The following is a 16303-nucleotide window of genomic DNA, read 5'->3' on the forward strand; positions in this document are numbered from 1 at the left end:
CAGGGAAATTCTCATGCAACCCAAACCACACGTGTGCTGTCTAGATGAAGCCTTTCCTGTGATCCATGTACCCGAGAATCTTAATTACCTTGTGGCCCTGGGAAAAGAACAGAGCACTCCATGGTCCTGTGTAGATACTTTATGGCATTCTGATCAATGTTCCACTCCTCATGATAGTAAATCCCTTTGTGGTCTGAAAAGATGGAGCCCCCAGAAAAGGTCTTTGTTTCATTAATTCTTATTATTTACTTTATTTCACCAATTCTAAGATCCACATCTCTATCCTCTTTGGGTGAAATCTTCCATTGCACGAACTATGATAATTGTCATAGTTTTATTAATCTCCATTGGATTTCTGCCTTTCCTGAATCACTGCATATCGCTATGTACCTGCTGCAGATTTGCTAGGTCATGTCCTGGCACGCAGATCCATTATGGTCAGTTGACCAGACAGAGAGATTTCCCGAATTTTCCTCAATAGCAGCAGGTTCACAAATCTTTTTCGCAGGTGGAGTCACTTCTGCAGTTGGCTAAGCTCTACCATTTTCTTCACATTTTTACCCATCTCCCTTCGAAACATCTGCACTAGCTCCAAATAGAAGAAGATTCCTCTACTGCAGTGCTCAGGGACATTTGACTGTAAGATCCAAATTCCACATCAAGATTGCTCCTGCCTAGGCTCCCATAGTGCCTCCCATCTTGGTTTTCAGCTTTTGCCACATAACAAACACTTACTGAGGGACTTTTCCAGGAGTGGATATGTTATGTCATTGCAGCCAAATTTAAGACATTAAAATGATGTAGTCTCAGAAGTTTTTCCACATAGGATTTAGTCGCATAATATTGTCCTGGCTGAAGACCTTGCTATTTCCTTTCCCAACCCTTTATTAAGAACTTTGGTTATGGATGAAGCACAACATAAAACAAGTTTACCTAACAGAGCCTGCACCACATAATCATAGATTACAGCTGGTGATAAAAGAAAAATAAGCACTTTACATATGATGACTCCAGAAAGAATTTAAATTACAAACCTAACCTGAAACCTCTTGGCTTTTATTAGACTATAGGATTGATAATATCCATCTGGAATATATAAATTACTATGTTTAGAGTCAGCACTTGACTCGTAATCAAATCCTCATGCTATTTAATATGAGATGTTATCACTTTTAATAATTGGTAGGTAATATTTTCATATAAATACATTATACTATTATACCTGTTTCAAAGAGGCATCTGAAAATTTAAAATCATGCCATAAATCCTGTTAACTAAAGTAAAAAATATTTTAGCTTATGAGACACTCAACTTTTAAGAAATGGGAGACTTTAAACGGTGTGTTCCTTAGTTGTGGTTTAGAAAGGAGGAACAAATTCCTTGAAGGCCTGGTTGGTATTTGTCTCATGTCCCACATGAGCTGTGTGCTTTTCCTGCCTTATGGACTACTCCCAACCACCCTGAGAAAAGTTCATTATTCAGTTTTTACTGGTGACAAAAAAGAGGCTCAGAGATGTTAAATAACTTGTCCAGTGTTCTAAAGCAACTAAATTTCAGGGGAGTTTTTCTTTTCTTTCTTCCTTTTTTTTTTTTTTTTTAATGTTTACTCCAGAGCTCATGAGCTTTCCACTAAAACCATCAATTAATTCATCATGTGATACAAAGAGTCTGGATTCAGTATGACAGATGTTTTGACAGTGCCCAACCCGGTTGTCATAGGCAAGAATATGATCTGAAATGAACAATTTTGTAAGTCAGAACACCTGAGAGGTAAATGTAGGTAACTGACAACAAGAGGAGCGTTATGTAGTTAATAGTTGCAAAAACAGTCATGCTCATAACTTGGTTTCCCAGACACTGAAATCTGAAACTCCGTGATATGCTATAGCAAGACTTCAAACAAAGAGGTTTTGTTCAGTTCATGTTTTTGTGGGATGGTGTAACCACGCAGTCCATATCAGTCAACAAATGCTGCACAGAGCTGACCAATGACTCATGAAGTCTGCCAGGAGACCTCTTTCCTCAGTTTCAAAATATTCACTTCGAATTGCATTAAGCGAAACAGCCAGCAGCTTGTCACAGTCTTTTTACCTTGGCCTTGTCCTAACCAGATTAGGTGTTTAATTTTACCTTGGAATTTTTCTCTTTATTTTAAAATTTTTGTTTGCACTGTGGGAAAAAAAAATCACTTAAGATAATTTATTATAGATTTATACATTTCTCTCTTTTAAAATGCTTTTTGATTGTATGATAAAATTTCCCTCGAGACTTTGAATTTAGATTTTTTTAAAAGATTTTATTTATTCATGAGAGACAGAGAGAGAGAGAGAGAGAGAGAGAGAGAGAGGCAGAGGGAGAAGCAGGCTCCATGCAGGGGACTCCATCCCAGGTTTCCAGGATCACAGTCTGGGCCTAAGAAGGCGGTGCTAAACCGCTGAGCCCCCTGGGGCTGCCCTGAAGTTAGATTTTGAAAACAAAAATCTACATAGAGTAAAAGTGACTCTTTTTCTTCTTTCTTCACCTTTTCAAAGGAAAACAGACCTTTACAGAAGATCTTGTTGGCATTGGCTACTATTTTTTTTTTTTTTTTGGCATTTGGGGCCTTCCCTCTTTGTCTTTAAATATTTAAGAGTTATGCTACAGTAATGCTACAGTAATTTCCTTTTTGTATTCTGAGCTTCCAATATCAAACTAACCTCATTTTCACATAATAAGAGAGGAAAACCTTTTGTTTTCCTGTAGACCATATATTGAAAGGGAAACCGTATACTTAGCTCTAAAACCAGCAAATGACATACAGATGATGTTAGAAAAGCTATTCCAGCATTGTCAATACACGATACACAATTTAATATAAAGGACGAACGACAATTTCATTATTAGGCAGTTTCTCTTACTATTTATTGTAGAAACTTAGTAAAAATGAATTCCACAACAACACTGGATAGCTTAAAACTTAACGCCTGAATTATTATTTTCTTTAAGATTTTATTTATTTATACATGAAAGACACACAGAGAGAGGCAGAGAAGCAGGCAGAGGGAGAAGCAGGCTCCCTGCCAGGAGCCCTGTGCAGGACTCGATCCCAGGACCCTGGGGTCACGCCCTGAACCAAGGAAGCCGGTCAACCACTGGGCCACCCAGGCATCCCTTAACGCCTGAATTATGGCCTTCATATTAAATAGAAATGTAGGCTGTTTAATCTCTGCAAAGAATTTTTTTTTCTTGTCCATGAAACGCCCACGTCTATGGCCAAGTGAGGGGTGTAGGCAATTCATCAGGCCGCCCGCTTCCTTATTATGGCATCGCTCTGGATGGTCATTACCTGGGTGCACTATGTTCCCCCTCCCCGAGGGTGCCCTCTAGCACCCTAGGGCGGAAGGCCACGAAGCGAGGGTCGCCGAGCCCCGCCCCCCACCCCAACCCGTGCGCTGGCCTGGCTGCAGGCTGAGCTCAGCGGCTCAGGAGGAGAGAAGGCGTGGGGAGTTGGGGCACGGTGGGGCGTCGCCGGGGTACCTAGACCCGCACAGCGCGCCGGGTCGGAACCCCCTGGGGCGGGCGGTGGAGCGCCCCCCTCCGGGCCCGCCGATCCCCGCGCCCCGCCCGCCCCAGGGTCGCCATGGCAACGGACGCCGGGTTCGGGACTCCGACTCGCCGAGCCCGCAGCTCCGCGGGAGGCGCCCGGCCCAGCCGCCAGCCCGGGGCTCCGATGGAGAGCGCGGACCGCACGCCCGCGACCGAGGAGTGCCGGAAGATCCTCGAGAACCTCGAGTCGACCATTGAACAGTTCCGGTTCAGCCCCAGGTGACCCGCGCAGCGCCGCCTCCCCCTCCTTCGGCCCGACCCCGCGGCGCCGCGCGCACCTGTGCCCGCGCTCCCGCCCGCGCTCCCCCCCCCCCGCCCCAGGCGCGCTGACTTCATCCCTTGAGTGTGTTCGCGTAATCCGAGGCCGCGGGCTCCGGGGCCCGAGGGCCCGGCGTCAAACCCCGCCACCCGCAACCGGGCGCCTGTGTCCGGCGAGTCCCCTCCAAACTCCTGCCTCAGCGGCGATCCGAGCTGCTTCCCGGTTCGGTTCAGAGCGAGGGTGGCGCGAGTGCACCTGCCTAACGTGCTCAGGAGGGCGCCGCACACAAGGGCAACGGTGCCCCGAGGGGCTTGCCGCTCTCACTGTTATTCCCTGATGCTTTCTTCACAGGTCCTCCCTTTTATTTGTATTTTTTTTTAAGATTTTATTTATTCACGAGACACAGAGAGAGAGAGAGAGACACACACGCAGGCAGAGGGAGCCCGACGTGGGACTCGATCCGGGGTCTTCAGGATCACGCCCTGGGTGGAAGGCGCTGCTAAACCTCTGAGCCACCCGGGCTGCCCGGTTCCCCCTTTTAATAATCTTTGCCTACCCCCCGCCCCCGCCCACATTTTGTCTGTTCGGATAAGGTAGAGCTGATGTGTCTGGGAAAATGTATTTTTCCTTCTGAACCCCCCCCCCCTTTTTTTTAATCAGTCAGTGGCCCGCGCTGGGTTAGCCACTGTGCAAGCACTTGGAGTTCCCCAAGTCACGGGCTTCAAGGTGCCAGGGAGGCTGGCTTCGAGGGGAGACCCATGCCCTCCAGGCTCCACATCGGGCGCCGTGCTGGCCCAGTGGTGGGCACTGACCCGGTGAGCCACGCCACCTGCTTGGGTGCATTCGTTAAAACAGATCAGGGAGGGTAGACACAGGGCCTGGTTTATTGGTGGTTGTGAAAAGCACATATTGGCAGTGGCACATAACAGCGCCGGCGCAGGGTCTAACCTGTTCTGCTTGTTTACTGATAGGAGTGACTTCCTGCCCTGGATTCCTTGGCATAGCCTGGCGTGTAGCTCTCCAGCAAAACACACGGCTGCGCTCAGTGGACGGAATGCCCGCGCCAAGTGCTCAGTTAACGTGTGGTGGAGGACCCGCGGATGCCATTGTTCATTTGTCTTCACCCACGGTTCTTCAGTCCACGGGGACTGTGTCGGTGCTCTGGGAGGAGTGGGGGGGGGGGGGACTGCAGTCCTGGGTTTAGGGCACAGTTTGGTAGCGGGCAAGCAGCAGTCTACAAGCTGACAGAAGCCCGGCTTTTGTGAAGTTTACGTTCTAGTCAGGAAACCAATGATAAGCGAGGCAGGTGTATAACAAATAACTTAGGGGTCAGTGCTAAGGAAGGAAGAGCATGGAGGGAGCAGAGGAGCTTGTGTGTGGAGTAGGGAAGTGGATTGTAATTTTAGACACTGTGGTCAAGGAAAGCTTCTCAGAGATGACTTTGGGGTGAGGATCTGCAGGCTTGAGGGGGAACCTTTCTGATCTGTCAGGGAACAAAGTGTTCCAGCAAAGAGCAGGAAGCCGGAAGGGCTGGGCCTGGGTGTCTAGGGCCCAGCAAGGAGCCCTGTGTGGCTGGGGCAGAGTGAGAAGGGGAGAGCAGTGGGGAGGCCAGAGGTAAGGGGACAGTGCCAGACGGTGGTGTGGGACCTGGGTCATTGTAAGGACTTCCACTTTGACTTTCAGTTAGATGCCAGAAGTGCTTTTTCAACACCACCAAGCAATTCTCCAGTTTTCGGCAGGCACTGACTAGGTGTGCTACAGTTTCATTCAGTTCTGACACTCTGCTACCTACAGACAGCGTCACATGTCACAAGTTAAGGGCTCCATCCCACAAGACCCCTCCCCCCCTTCAGATGCCAATCACAAATCCAGGTTCTTACCTGTGCTTCTGACCATTCAGCCTTAAGTTAGACATTCCCATAACTCCTTCTGTGGATTCAGCTAATTTGCTAGAGCCACTCATAGAACTCAGAAAACTAATTTACTTTGGTTTATTGCAAAGAATAATGGTTACTGGTTTATTACAAAGATTATTAAAGGATACAAATGAATGGCCAGATAAAGAGATGCATAGGGTGAGGTCTTGAAAGGTCTGGAGCACAGAAGCTTCTGTCCCCACAAAATTTGGAGTGTGCCACCCTTCTGGCACCTGGATGTGTTCTTATTCACCAACCCAGAAGCTCCCTGAAGCCTGTAGTTCAGAGATTTTTATGGAGGCTGCATTATATAGACCAAATTGATGAAATCATTGATTTTGTGGTGAATGGGTCTACCTGCAGCCCCTCCAAAGGTGGATATGGGAGTGGGACTGACCCATCCCACCCTCTAACTGGGATTGGTTTCTCTGGCAAACAGCTTCCATCCTTAGGGGCTTTACAAAAGTCCCCCCACTAATATGGACTCTGGTGTGTTTCAAAGGAGTTCGTTATTAATTACAGAAGACCCACGTTTCACCTTTTTTTCCACACTGAGACCATTTCAGGAATTGAGGACAAAAGACCAAGTATAACAAAAGATGAGCCCACTGCTCATGTCATTTAGGAAATTCCAAGAGTCTTGGGAGCTTTGAGGCAGGAGCTGTGGATGAAGAACAAAATATACATTTATTATAAATTATACTATCAAAGATGGGAAGCCATGAGGGGGGATTGGTGCAGGGGAGTGATTTGATATTCATCAGTCTTTCAAGAGGATTACTTTGGCTGCTGTTTTGATAGTAAATTATAATGAAGATAAGGGCAGAAATAGGGAAACCAGTTAGGAGATGGGGGGGGGATAGTTTTCTCTTTACCCTTGTAGGTTCTTGGATGAGACCAACCCTATAATAAAAGATAGATTAATGGGGGAAAAACAAAACAGAAGTTTAATAGCATGTATGCCTCTTGTATTCACAGGAGATACCCAGGAAAACTGAGTAGCTCCCCCAGATGGCTCAAGCCACTACCTTAAATACTATCACCTAAAGACAAAGGATGGGGACTGGTTGGGGGTGAGGGAAAGAGTGGGTTATGGGAAGTTGTCAGGAAAAGCACAGTAAATAGAAGTATGGCTGTTATGCAGATTTAAATTGGTGCCTTCTTTATAATAAGATTCTCCTGTGATTTACTCATCCTTTTCTTCCAGGTATAGGGTTAAAAAACATTTACAAATGGGGATATCCTTTATAAATGTAAATTTCTCTTACAAAGGAGTGACTTCTGTGTTTTCAGAGCTTCTCCTGTGTCTGCAGCTCTCAAAATAATTAGCTCAAAATAATCCTTGTGCCAAAGAGGCATATTTTGGGATGCCAGATTCTGCTACCCTTCAAGTCTGATGTTCAGGCTGGCTGTATCAATTTGGGAGCACTTAGCACCCAGATAGATGTAGGGGTGGACTCTGTGAGATCACCTAGGAAGTGGGAATAACAAAGAGAAGCCTCTTTGAGCCTGGAGCACATCACACTTGGCGTTTTCTTTGAAGAGGAAAAACGGGAAGCAATGTTTTCCATATTTAAAGTTGAATGGTACATGAGAGTGAAAATTTAGCACACCTAATACCATTTTTTTAGCTAATCCATTAATAAACATTTGTTAGGATAGACTATTCTAGGATACAGTGAGAAATGTCATTGCATTCTATTAATAAATGTTCCTGGGCCTTTTATCCTATACTAAATTTACCTGTTAATTTTGTATCTAGTTTATTCAAAAAACATAATCGTCATCTTTCCAAGACTGTATTTTATGCACAACAACCAAGCCATTATTCAGAAATCAAATTACTGAGACTATAAATAAGGCCTGTGTAGGAACCACTTAGCTAATTTGTTGTGATGTGGGTTTCTATTCTAGGCAAGAAGGTTGCCATTTAAAATTAAACACATTTGGAATTTGACGGGAAACTCAGGAATGAACCATCATATTTCACTTAGATTCTGAATGAGCCAGATCTTTCTGAGTCAGTTTTACAAAAATTTAAGACGCAAGGGACCTTAGAGCCATGAGCCTGTTCTCACTAGGGATGGAGAATTGGTATCTGTCCCTTCAGGCTTATGATTTTAGAAGAGTTCTTTCCTCTAGTCAGGCCCCCGTTTCTACATCTTTGAAACAAGAAAGTCAGTATCTCTCTTATGAAATTATTGGAAGACCTGAAAGGAAAATGTGTGTGTTAGTGCATATATCTTAACAAACCATACAGAACAAGTTAAGCACTCAAATAGTGCTTAATATATTTTTTGACACTATGTAGGAGGTTATCTATAAATTTTTGGACTTGATTTTAAAGCATTGTATTATAGTACTATAATATTATGGCACCAGAAGGAATAATTGAAAACATTATTCCAAGTTTTTAAATCATATCCTGAAAATATATGTATTTGGGGTTGGATTTTTTTTTTTTACCCTTTTCACTTACTTTTTCCAGCTTTTTTGAGATGACATTGACATGCAACATAATATAGTCATAACTACCCACATTCCATAAACCTACTACCCACAATAGATTATTTGTTTAAAATGGAAAAGAAAGAACATACATGTTCAAGCTTAATAAAAAATGAAATTGAATAGTTAAAAGGGGCTGCTTGGCACCAGGGAGGGTAAAGGATTGCATTTCTAGACAGGATAAAGCACTGAGGTCTGTTAAATGTGTGACTGTGTAGAATATAAAAAAAAAAAAAACAGATTAAGTGACTGTATTTATTATGTTGATGTAACACTCAGGATCTAGACAGGAGGCAGAAATCTTACCAGTATTTGAATAGGGGAATATTTCCTGTTCCTTTTTAAATATTAAGAAGTATTTTTTTATTAAGTATTTTTTTAAAAAAAAGTCTTTTTAACTAGTAAAAGGCAATAAAGGGAGTAAAAGAAGACTAAGCATTCTTACAACGGTATACGCAAGAAAGGAAAAACTTAGAAGACCCTCACTCCCACCCACCCCCATCTAAGATGGAGATTGAGACCTCTTGGGAGAGGACAAGGCTGGTGGCAGAGAAATCAGTCAGAGGGTGATGGCCAGAGCTGGTCCACAGGGAAGGCTTGTTGAGTGGCCAAGAAACTTGCTGAAAGATGCAGACAGTCTGAGGTCCTTTACCCAGCTGGGAGATCCAAATCTTCATTCCTGAAGGTTCCGAGTTCTCAAAAATAACTTTCCTGGGGTGTTTGCCTGGCTCAGCCAGTGGGGCATGCAACTCTTGACCCCAGAGTTGTGAGTTTGAGCCCCATGTCGGGTATAGAGATTACTTAAAAATAAAATATTTAAGAATAAATAAAGAACTTTCCCTCTGCCCTTCAGGTTCTTGGCTGAGACTCTCGGTAATTAAAGATTAACAGGAGAAACAGAGAAGTTTAATAACATATATACATATCTCCTGTATACACAGAAGACACCCAGTAAAGTTTAATAACTCCCCGAAAAGGCCCAAGCTACCACCTTAAATACCATTTCCACCTAAAGATGATGAAAGATGTTGGAGGGTGTTGGAGGCTGAGGGGGAGCCATTATGGGAGGTTATCAAGCAAAGGAATGTACAATAAAGGAGGGTCCGGCCCTCCTTTAAGTTCTTACTTTATCCATTGTTAGGTTTCTAGACATCTAGTCATCCTCTCTTCCTGGTTCAACTAGGGAGACACCCTTACAAATAGAGATACCACTTATAAATGTAAATGTCCCTTACAAAAAGGGCCACTTCTACTGTTCTCAGAGCTTCTCCTGTGCCTGCTGGTCCTTAAAAATAACTAACTCAAGAATCCTTATGCCCAAGAGGAATATTTTAGGGTGGCAAATTCTGCTCCCTTGTAGTGTTGTAGAGAGCAAAATGGAATCTGGCATGTCAGGCAGGGGCCTGGGTCAAGCGATGACACCAGCTAGGAGATATTATGGGGACCACCGTCAGCTGACACGCCAGAACTGGTAATCAGAGGAGGTCTGCAGAGATCCAAAACCTTTTTTTAAAAAAGGGGAATTTTATTTATTTATTCATGAGAGACACACACACACAGAGAGGCAGACACAGAGGCAGAGGGAGAAGCAGGCTCCATGCAGGGGAGCCCGATGCAGTACTTGATTCCCGGATCCTGGGATCACACCCTGAGCTGAAAGCAGACACTCAACCGCTGAGCCACGCAGGCGTTCCACATTAAAGCCCTTTCAAAAGGAAAGGATTTGGGCAGCAAAGTGTTGGACTCTTCAGACCTGACCCCTCTGTCTGACCACTTAAAAAAAGGCAAATGCCACCAAAGGCCCTGCCTGATTGATCTCTGACCAGAACCGAGATCCTTCACTGCTGGAACATGAGCAGTAAGTGCCAAGGGCTGACCCAGACCAGACCGGGGCCCCATCTCAGCTGTGCACCCACAGACTGACTTTGAGTTTGGTTCGTTAACTTCCCACACTCTTCTGTTATCTTGCTTGTTGTGTGGTTTGTCTTCTGTCCTGCTTTGTATGTTGTCTAAGAAGCCAAGTTTAATCACATGGTGAATGTCATTGAGTTTGCAATCCTAAACCTGCTTTATAATTGTGATTTAACTTTGCTCTATGGTTGAATAAAGCTGACATTGTGGAAAGGCACAACCTTTCCACAATGTGTGCGCCTTCATAGCGTGCTCATGACAAGCATGGAAAGGCCAAGAAGCACCCTAGAGAATCCCCCGGGTTCCAGAGATGGTCTTCGCTGACTCCATTGTATACCAACAACTCACTTGCTCCTTCATAATCAGAATCAATCACTTTGGCCGGACCCCATTCTCTGCCTTTTAGTTCAATGACAAAAGGATCACAAAGTGGCCAGGTTCGATTAAATCTCATCTAATTCAATGGAACTCTTGTGTTTCTGGGTGGAAGCATTCTTCCCCTGAGGACTGTGACCTCCAAGCCAGCACATCATAAAGTTGCTGGGACAGGAAGCAATACTTTTGGTAGAAGGTTATTAGGTATATTAGGGAGAGAAGCCACCTCCACTTCTGTCTCTAGGTTCCTGGACCTATGGCTGGGGGAGAGAGAGCACCACATACTGATTCAAAGTATGTACTGTATCCTGGAAGGCAGAAACACATCCTTTCATGGATCTGTCTCATAACTGCCATAATCAAATCTTCAGTGAGCTATTTTACCTTTTCATTAGGCTTGCACTCCTGGGTGATGGGATGTGTGATAAAACCAGTGAGTTCCATGGGCATGAGCCCTTGCTACATTTCTTTTGCTATGAAATGAGTACCCTTATCAGAATGATTATGTGCACTATGTCACAATGATGGATGATGGGGAACAGAGGGCTGCTAAGGAAAAAGCACAAACTGCCACCCCATAAATGACCCCACCCCAGGGTGGGATTTGTGTGACATTCCTCGGGAAGTTGCCAATTGTCTTAATGTTAATGAACTGCTTGAGGGATAAACAATCTTTAACTTGACAATGGCAAGGCCTCCAGGTTCTAGTAGTCCTCCTTTGCATATGAAAATCTTTTTGAAATCTGCCTTTTCCTTACCTCCCCCAACTTTGCAGGTATATAATCAGCCACCCCTCACAAGCCTGGGGCAGCAGCTCTTCCTGCCCCCAGGTCCTGTCCCTGGGCTTTAATAAAACCACCATTTTGCACCAAAGATGCCTCAAGAATTTTCTTGGTCTTTAGCTCCAGACCTCACCCCACCAAACCTCACCTATAATCCAAAACTTCATCAGTGGATAAAGCATTTTGTAGTGAATAGTGGCATCATGGTCAGGGAATACAAATCCATATCCAGAATACATACATGTCTCTCCCAGAGAGGATGGTGGAAGATGTTCAGTGTTATCAGGCTGCCACTAGGCGGCTGGCTATCCCCACTGGTTAATACTGGCATATTAGGGACTCAGTATTGATCTCTATTGTTGGCTGATGAGGCACTCAATGCTTGCAGCAGCCAGAACAAACTCAGAAGTCCATGTTGCTGAACTCCATCCCTTCCACCATAGCCATTTCGTTCAAGGGCTATTGAGCGAACACTGGAATGGTTGCAGCAACTAACTGCTGTCCCTGAGCCGCAGAGCCTGACATGGGGCTCAGTCTCATGACCCTGAGATCTTGACCTGAGCCAAAATCAAGAGTTGGATGCTTTAACCGACTGAGACACCCAGGCACCCCTAGCCTGTGCTCATTCTTAAAGGGTCATCTGCAGAACTCTTCCCCAGACTTTCTTGTCACCAGTCTCTCAGTCTTCTTCCTTCCAAGTTCCTGACCATTATTCAGTTAAAACTTTAGCAACAGTATACAAATTAATGCAGGTACACAATTATGGCTCGCTCTCATCCAGAAAAAGTAAACGACCAAATGGATTACTTCAGTTCTATTAGGTGGAAGGATTTTCCTTCATTGCTGTCCCTCAAGGTCACCTCTGAGCGGAGCTGTAGTGGAGCTGTGGAACTATATAGGCATCCCCGTCCTGATGGCAATCCCCTCTATTAACTAGGCTTGAGTTTTTTTCTTCCTCAATCAACTGATTGTACAGAATTTGCCATGAGGCTGTAACTATGGTTTGGAGGGGAAGAGGCAATCGGAGCAGGAGGTATGGGCTTCCTGTAAATGTCTTTCCTTCTGCTTGAGCCTGGTCTCTTATGTCACTTCCGTGCTCATGCCCAAGTGTATGGTTTGGTGGGTAAGATAAAACCTAATTTATCATGGGAAACTCAGGCCTGATGACTCATGTTTACAGGAGTTAACATTCAGTCTTTTCCAGACTCAATTGTGAGCCAGCGCTGTTTCTCAAAAGGATGATAGTCATCTACATAAGAAGGCATAAGATTCCCTCTAAAGTCCTAGAGGCCTTCACTGTGATTTTCTTAGTGGTGCTTGCCAGAGGATCACAGATCACCCCTATTTGTCGTAGACAAACAGTGCCATTATCTACTGGATCATAATGTCCAAGTGGAAGAGCAGCTTGCACTACAGTCTAGATTTCTTTTATTGTAAACTTTCTTAAAAACTGGCAGCTTTGCAGTTAGAAAATGAGTTGAAGCAGCATATGCAAATGTGGTATACGTTGCTTCCAGTCACATTTCATTGTTCATTAAGGCCTAAAACGTTGACAATTCTTGCTTGAAGAATGCATATGACGTTTTAAAAATACTTTACTTTGAAATAACTTCGAATTGACAGAGAAATTGCCAGAACAGAACTAAGATCCCTCATATCCTCTTCACCTAGATTCATCAATTCTGACCTTTTACCTTGTTTTTCCACACACCCCCGCCCACCCCCCCGCCCCCGCTCCTCTTCTTTGTCCCTTCTGTGTGCACATTCACACATACACGAATTCATATACTCATTATTATTAATCTTTTTAGAACATTTTAAGAGCAAGCTATAGGATTGGTGCCCATCACTGCTAAGAATTAGTGTTTTTCCGAAAATGGATATTCTCCTATATACCTAGCATACAGCTCTCAAAATCGGGAAGCCAACATTAGCCCAGCACTACATCAGGCCCCTTCAAGTTGTGCCAAGGGCACCAATGATAGCTTTTTTCCTTTTTGGTCTGGGATCCTATCTAGGAGTATGTTGCATTCAGCTATCCTGGCCCTTCAGACGCATCCAGTTTGAAAGAACTCCTATTGCCTCTAGCTGTCCTTTATGTCCTTGACATTTTTTAAAAGTATAGACTTTGGATTTAGTGTCCAGCTCTGTCTAGTGTTTTCTTATAATCAGACTCTTATTATGCATTCTTGGCAGGAAATGCCACAGAAATGGAGGTATGTACTTTTCAGGGCATCCACTTTAGTGGGCACACGTTCATTATGTTTCCCTGTTGGTGCTTTAACCTCGACCTCATTGGGTTGGTGTCTACCAGGATTCTCTACCAAAAATTTGCCATTTTTTGCAATAGATTAACATTTTGTGAGTAGGTATTACAAAATCTCCTTTTCCTTTCTTCCCCCTTAGCTTCATTGAAATACAATTGACACATAGCACTGTGTAAGTTTAAGGTGTATGATGTGATGATTTAATATTTTGTATATATTGTAAAATAGTTACCACAATAAGGTTGTTAACACATCCATCACCTCACATTGTTATGTGTGTGTGAACATTTAAGATTTATTCTCTTAGCAACTTTCAAGTATGATACAGTATTGCTGACTATAATCACCAGGCTGTACATTAGCTAGAACTTATTTCTCTTATAACTGGACGTTTGTACGCTTTGACCAACATCTCCCCATCTCCCCAGGCCTCAGCCTCTGCAACTGCCAATCAACTCTCTGTTTCTATGAGTTTGCCTTTGCCTTTTTTAGATTCCACATATAAGTGAGATCATACAATATTTGTCTTCCTCTAACTTATTTTACTTAGTATAATGCCCTCAGAGTTAATCTACGTTGTCACAAATGATGGGATTTCCTTCTTTTTTTATAGTGGAAGATTATCCCATTGTATGTAAGCACTACATTTTCTTTATCATTTATCCATTAATGGGCACTTAGGTTATTTCCATACTTTAGCTATTTTGAATAATGTTTCAGTGAACATGGGGTGGAGGGGTAGTAAATATTGAGATAATAACTTAATTTCCTTTGGATACATTCTCAGAAATGGGATTGCTGGGCAGCCCCAGTGGCCCAGCGGTTTAGCGCTGCCTTCAGCCTGGGGTGTGATCCTGGAGACCTCGGATCGAGTCCCACGTCAGGCTCCCTGCATGGAGCCTGCTTCTCCCTCTGCCTGTGTCTCTGCCTCTCGCTCTCTTGCTCTCTCTCTGTCAGTCATGAATAAATAAATAAAATCTTAAAAAAGAAAGAAAGAAATGGGATTGCTGGTACATAAAGTATTCTATTTTGAAGTTTTTGAAAAAAATTCCTTGTTTTAATCACAATTCCACTGACCAGCCTTACCTGTCATTGAAGACTCCCACCTAAATGAGACACCACTATGGCGGTTGCCAGATGCTGATGCTCTATCTCCCTCGGGTTTTTTTACATTTTTACATTTATGTACTCCTTCTCCCAATCATGCTGGCTCTGTGCTGCTGCTTGTGTTTCTCACACTACTGTGCTCGCTTCGGCAGCACATATACTAAAACTGTTTCTCACACTACCCTACATTCTTGGCTACGAGGCCTGTTGGCCTTTTCCTCTGCATGGCTCCTAACCTTTCTTATGAAGAAATTGACTCATGTCACTGACCACCATGTTGATTCCTCCACTCTGGCAATGTAAGGGAATGGAAGGAATAGGAAGATGAAAAAGAAAGTGACTATATATGATTTTTATAGGTAGAACTGTGGGGAGACTATATTTTAGGCTGAAGGTACTGCCCAACCTTCAGATACAGATGTATTTTGAGAACATTTAATAGATGAGTATGGTACATAGGGTATACAAAATGAAAGATGAGTTTACCACTACCTCACAATATATAACGTATTTTTGTTTACTTGTTTACTGGTTGTCTCTCCCTTTAAAATATAAGTTCCATGAGAACAAAGACTTTGACCTGCCCATTCCTATTACCTTTGTGCCAGAAACAGTGCCTGGCAAACAGTAGGTACTCAGTTATTCTTTGTTAAGTGCATGAAGCTCAGATAAGTAGTTTGCACCCATAGTTTGGAAGTCAGAATAAGAAGACTGAATATAATTCTCTTGGACAGTGGAAGGCTATTAAAGTCTTTATAGCAGGATAGTGAAAGAACCCGAGTTTTAGTAAGATACCTCTAGGGACCATGGGAATGATAGATTAAAAAGACAAAAATTTGGAACCTGGTCATAGTTTAAGGAAACCTTTATTGTCTACATTTTGTGGGACACTTGTTTGAAAGTATAATGATTTTATTTTTATTTCATGTTTTAAAAGATTTCCAAATGTATAAAAAAGGAGAATTTCTTTAAAATTTATAAAACATATGTCCTAGAAAAAGCCTGCCACATGTACAATTTGTCATCTATAATAGTTGCCATACTTAAAAACTATCAAAAATATTTTCCCTAAAATTTTACATCATCACCCTTAAAAATTGCTCTTTTCTTATTTCTTATAAACTGTTTTAAAACACGTCTTAACATTTTTATAACTGATCATATGATTCACCCATTTCTATAGTATAGTACAATATCGTACTTAATTTTAATATAATAATTATAATTTATGGTTTTCACAAATGATTTTCAAAAATGGTTATAAATTTTAGACAGACAAAGCTTTGAATATTGATGATCTTTTTAGTAAATTATTATATCTTAGTCTTAAAAAATTTCAATACAGGGGTGCCTGGCTGGCTTAGTCAGAAGAGTATACAATACAATTCTTGATCTCAGGGTCATGAGTTTGAGCCCCATTTTGGGTGTAGAGATTATTTAAATAAATAAAGAACTGTAAAAAATAAAATTAAATGAAAAAATTCAATACAACAGCATTTATTGAGAGGATTTTATGGGTCAGGACTCTGCAGTGTTTGAAATCTTACCCTACTTACAAGCTAACGAGTTTGCTTATTTTATGGCCCCTAGCAG

At 42.9% G+C, this 16303-nt stretch overlaps 1 protein-coding gene across 1 annotated transcript in view; it reads left to right on the forward strand.

Moving 5' to 3' along the window:
* Positions 1–3522: 3522 nt before the first annotated feature.
* The window catches only part of CUNH10orf67 (chromosome unknown C10orf67 homolog), a 158055-nt gene continuing 145274 nt past the window's right edge, over positions 3523–16303 (forward strand). Inside the window, exon 1 of the mRNA XM_055332670.1 lies at positions 3523–3804. Within this exon, the coding sequence (XP_055188645.1) occupies positions 3620–3804 (185 nt within the window). The 5' untranslated portion in view covers positions 3523–3619. The remainder of the gene's footprint in view (positions 3805–16303) is intronic.

Source organism: Nyctereutes procyonoides, unplaced genomic scaffold (genome assembly GCF_905146905.1).
Source record: "Nyctereutes procyonoides isolate TBG_1078 unplaced genomic scaffold, NYPRO_anot_genome, whole genome shotgun sequence".
In the NCBI taxonomy this organism is placed as follows: Eukaryota; Metazoa; Chordata; class Mammalia; order Carnivora; family Canidae; genus Nyctereutes; species Nyctereutes procyonoides.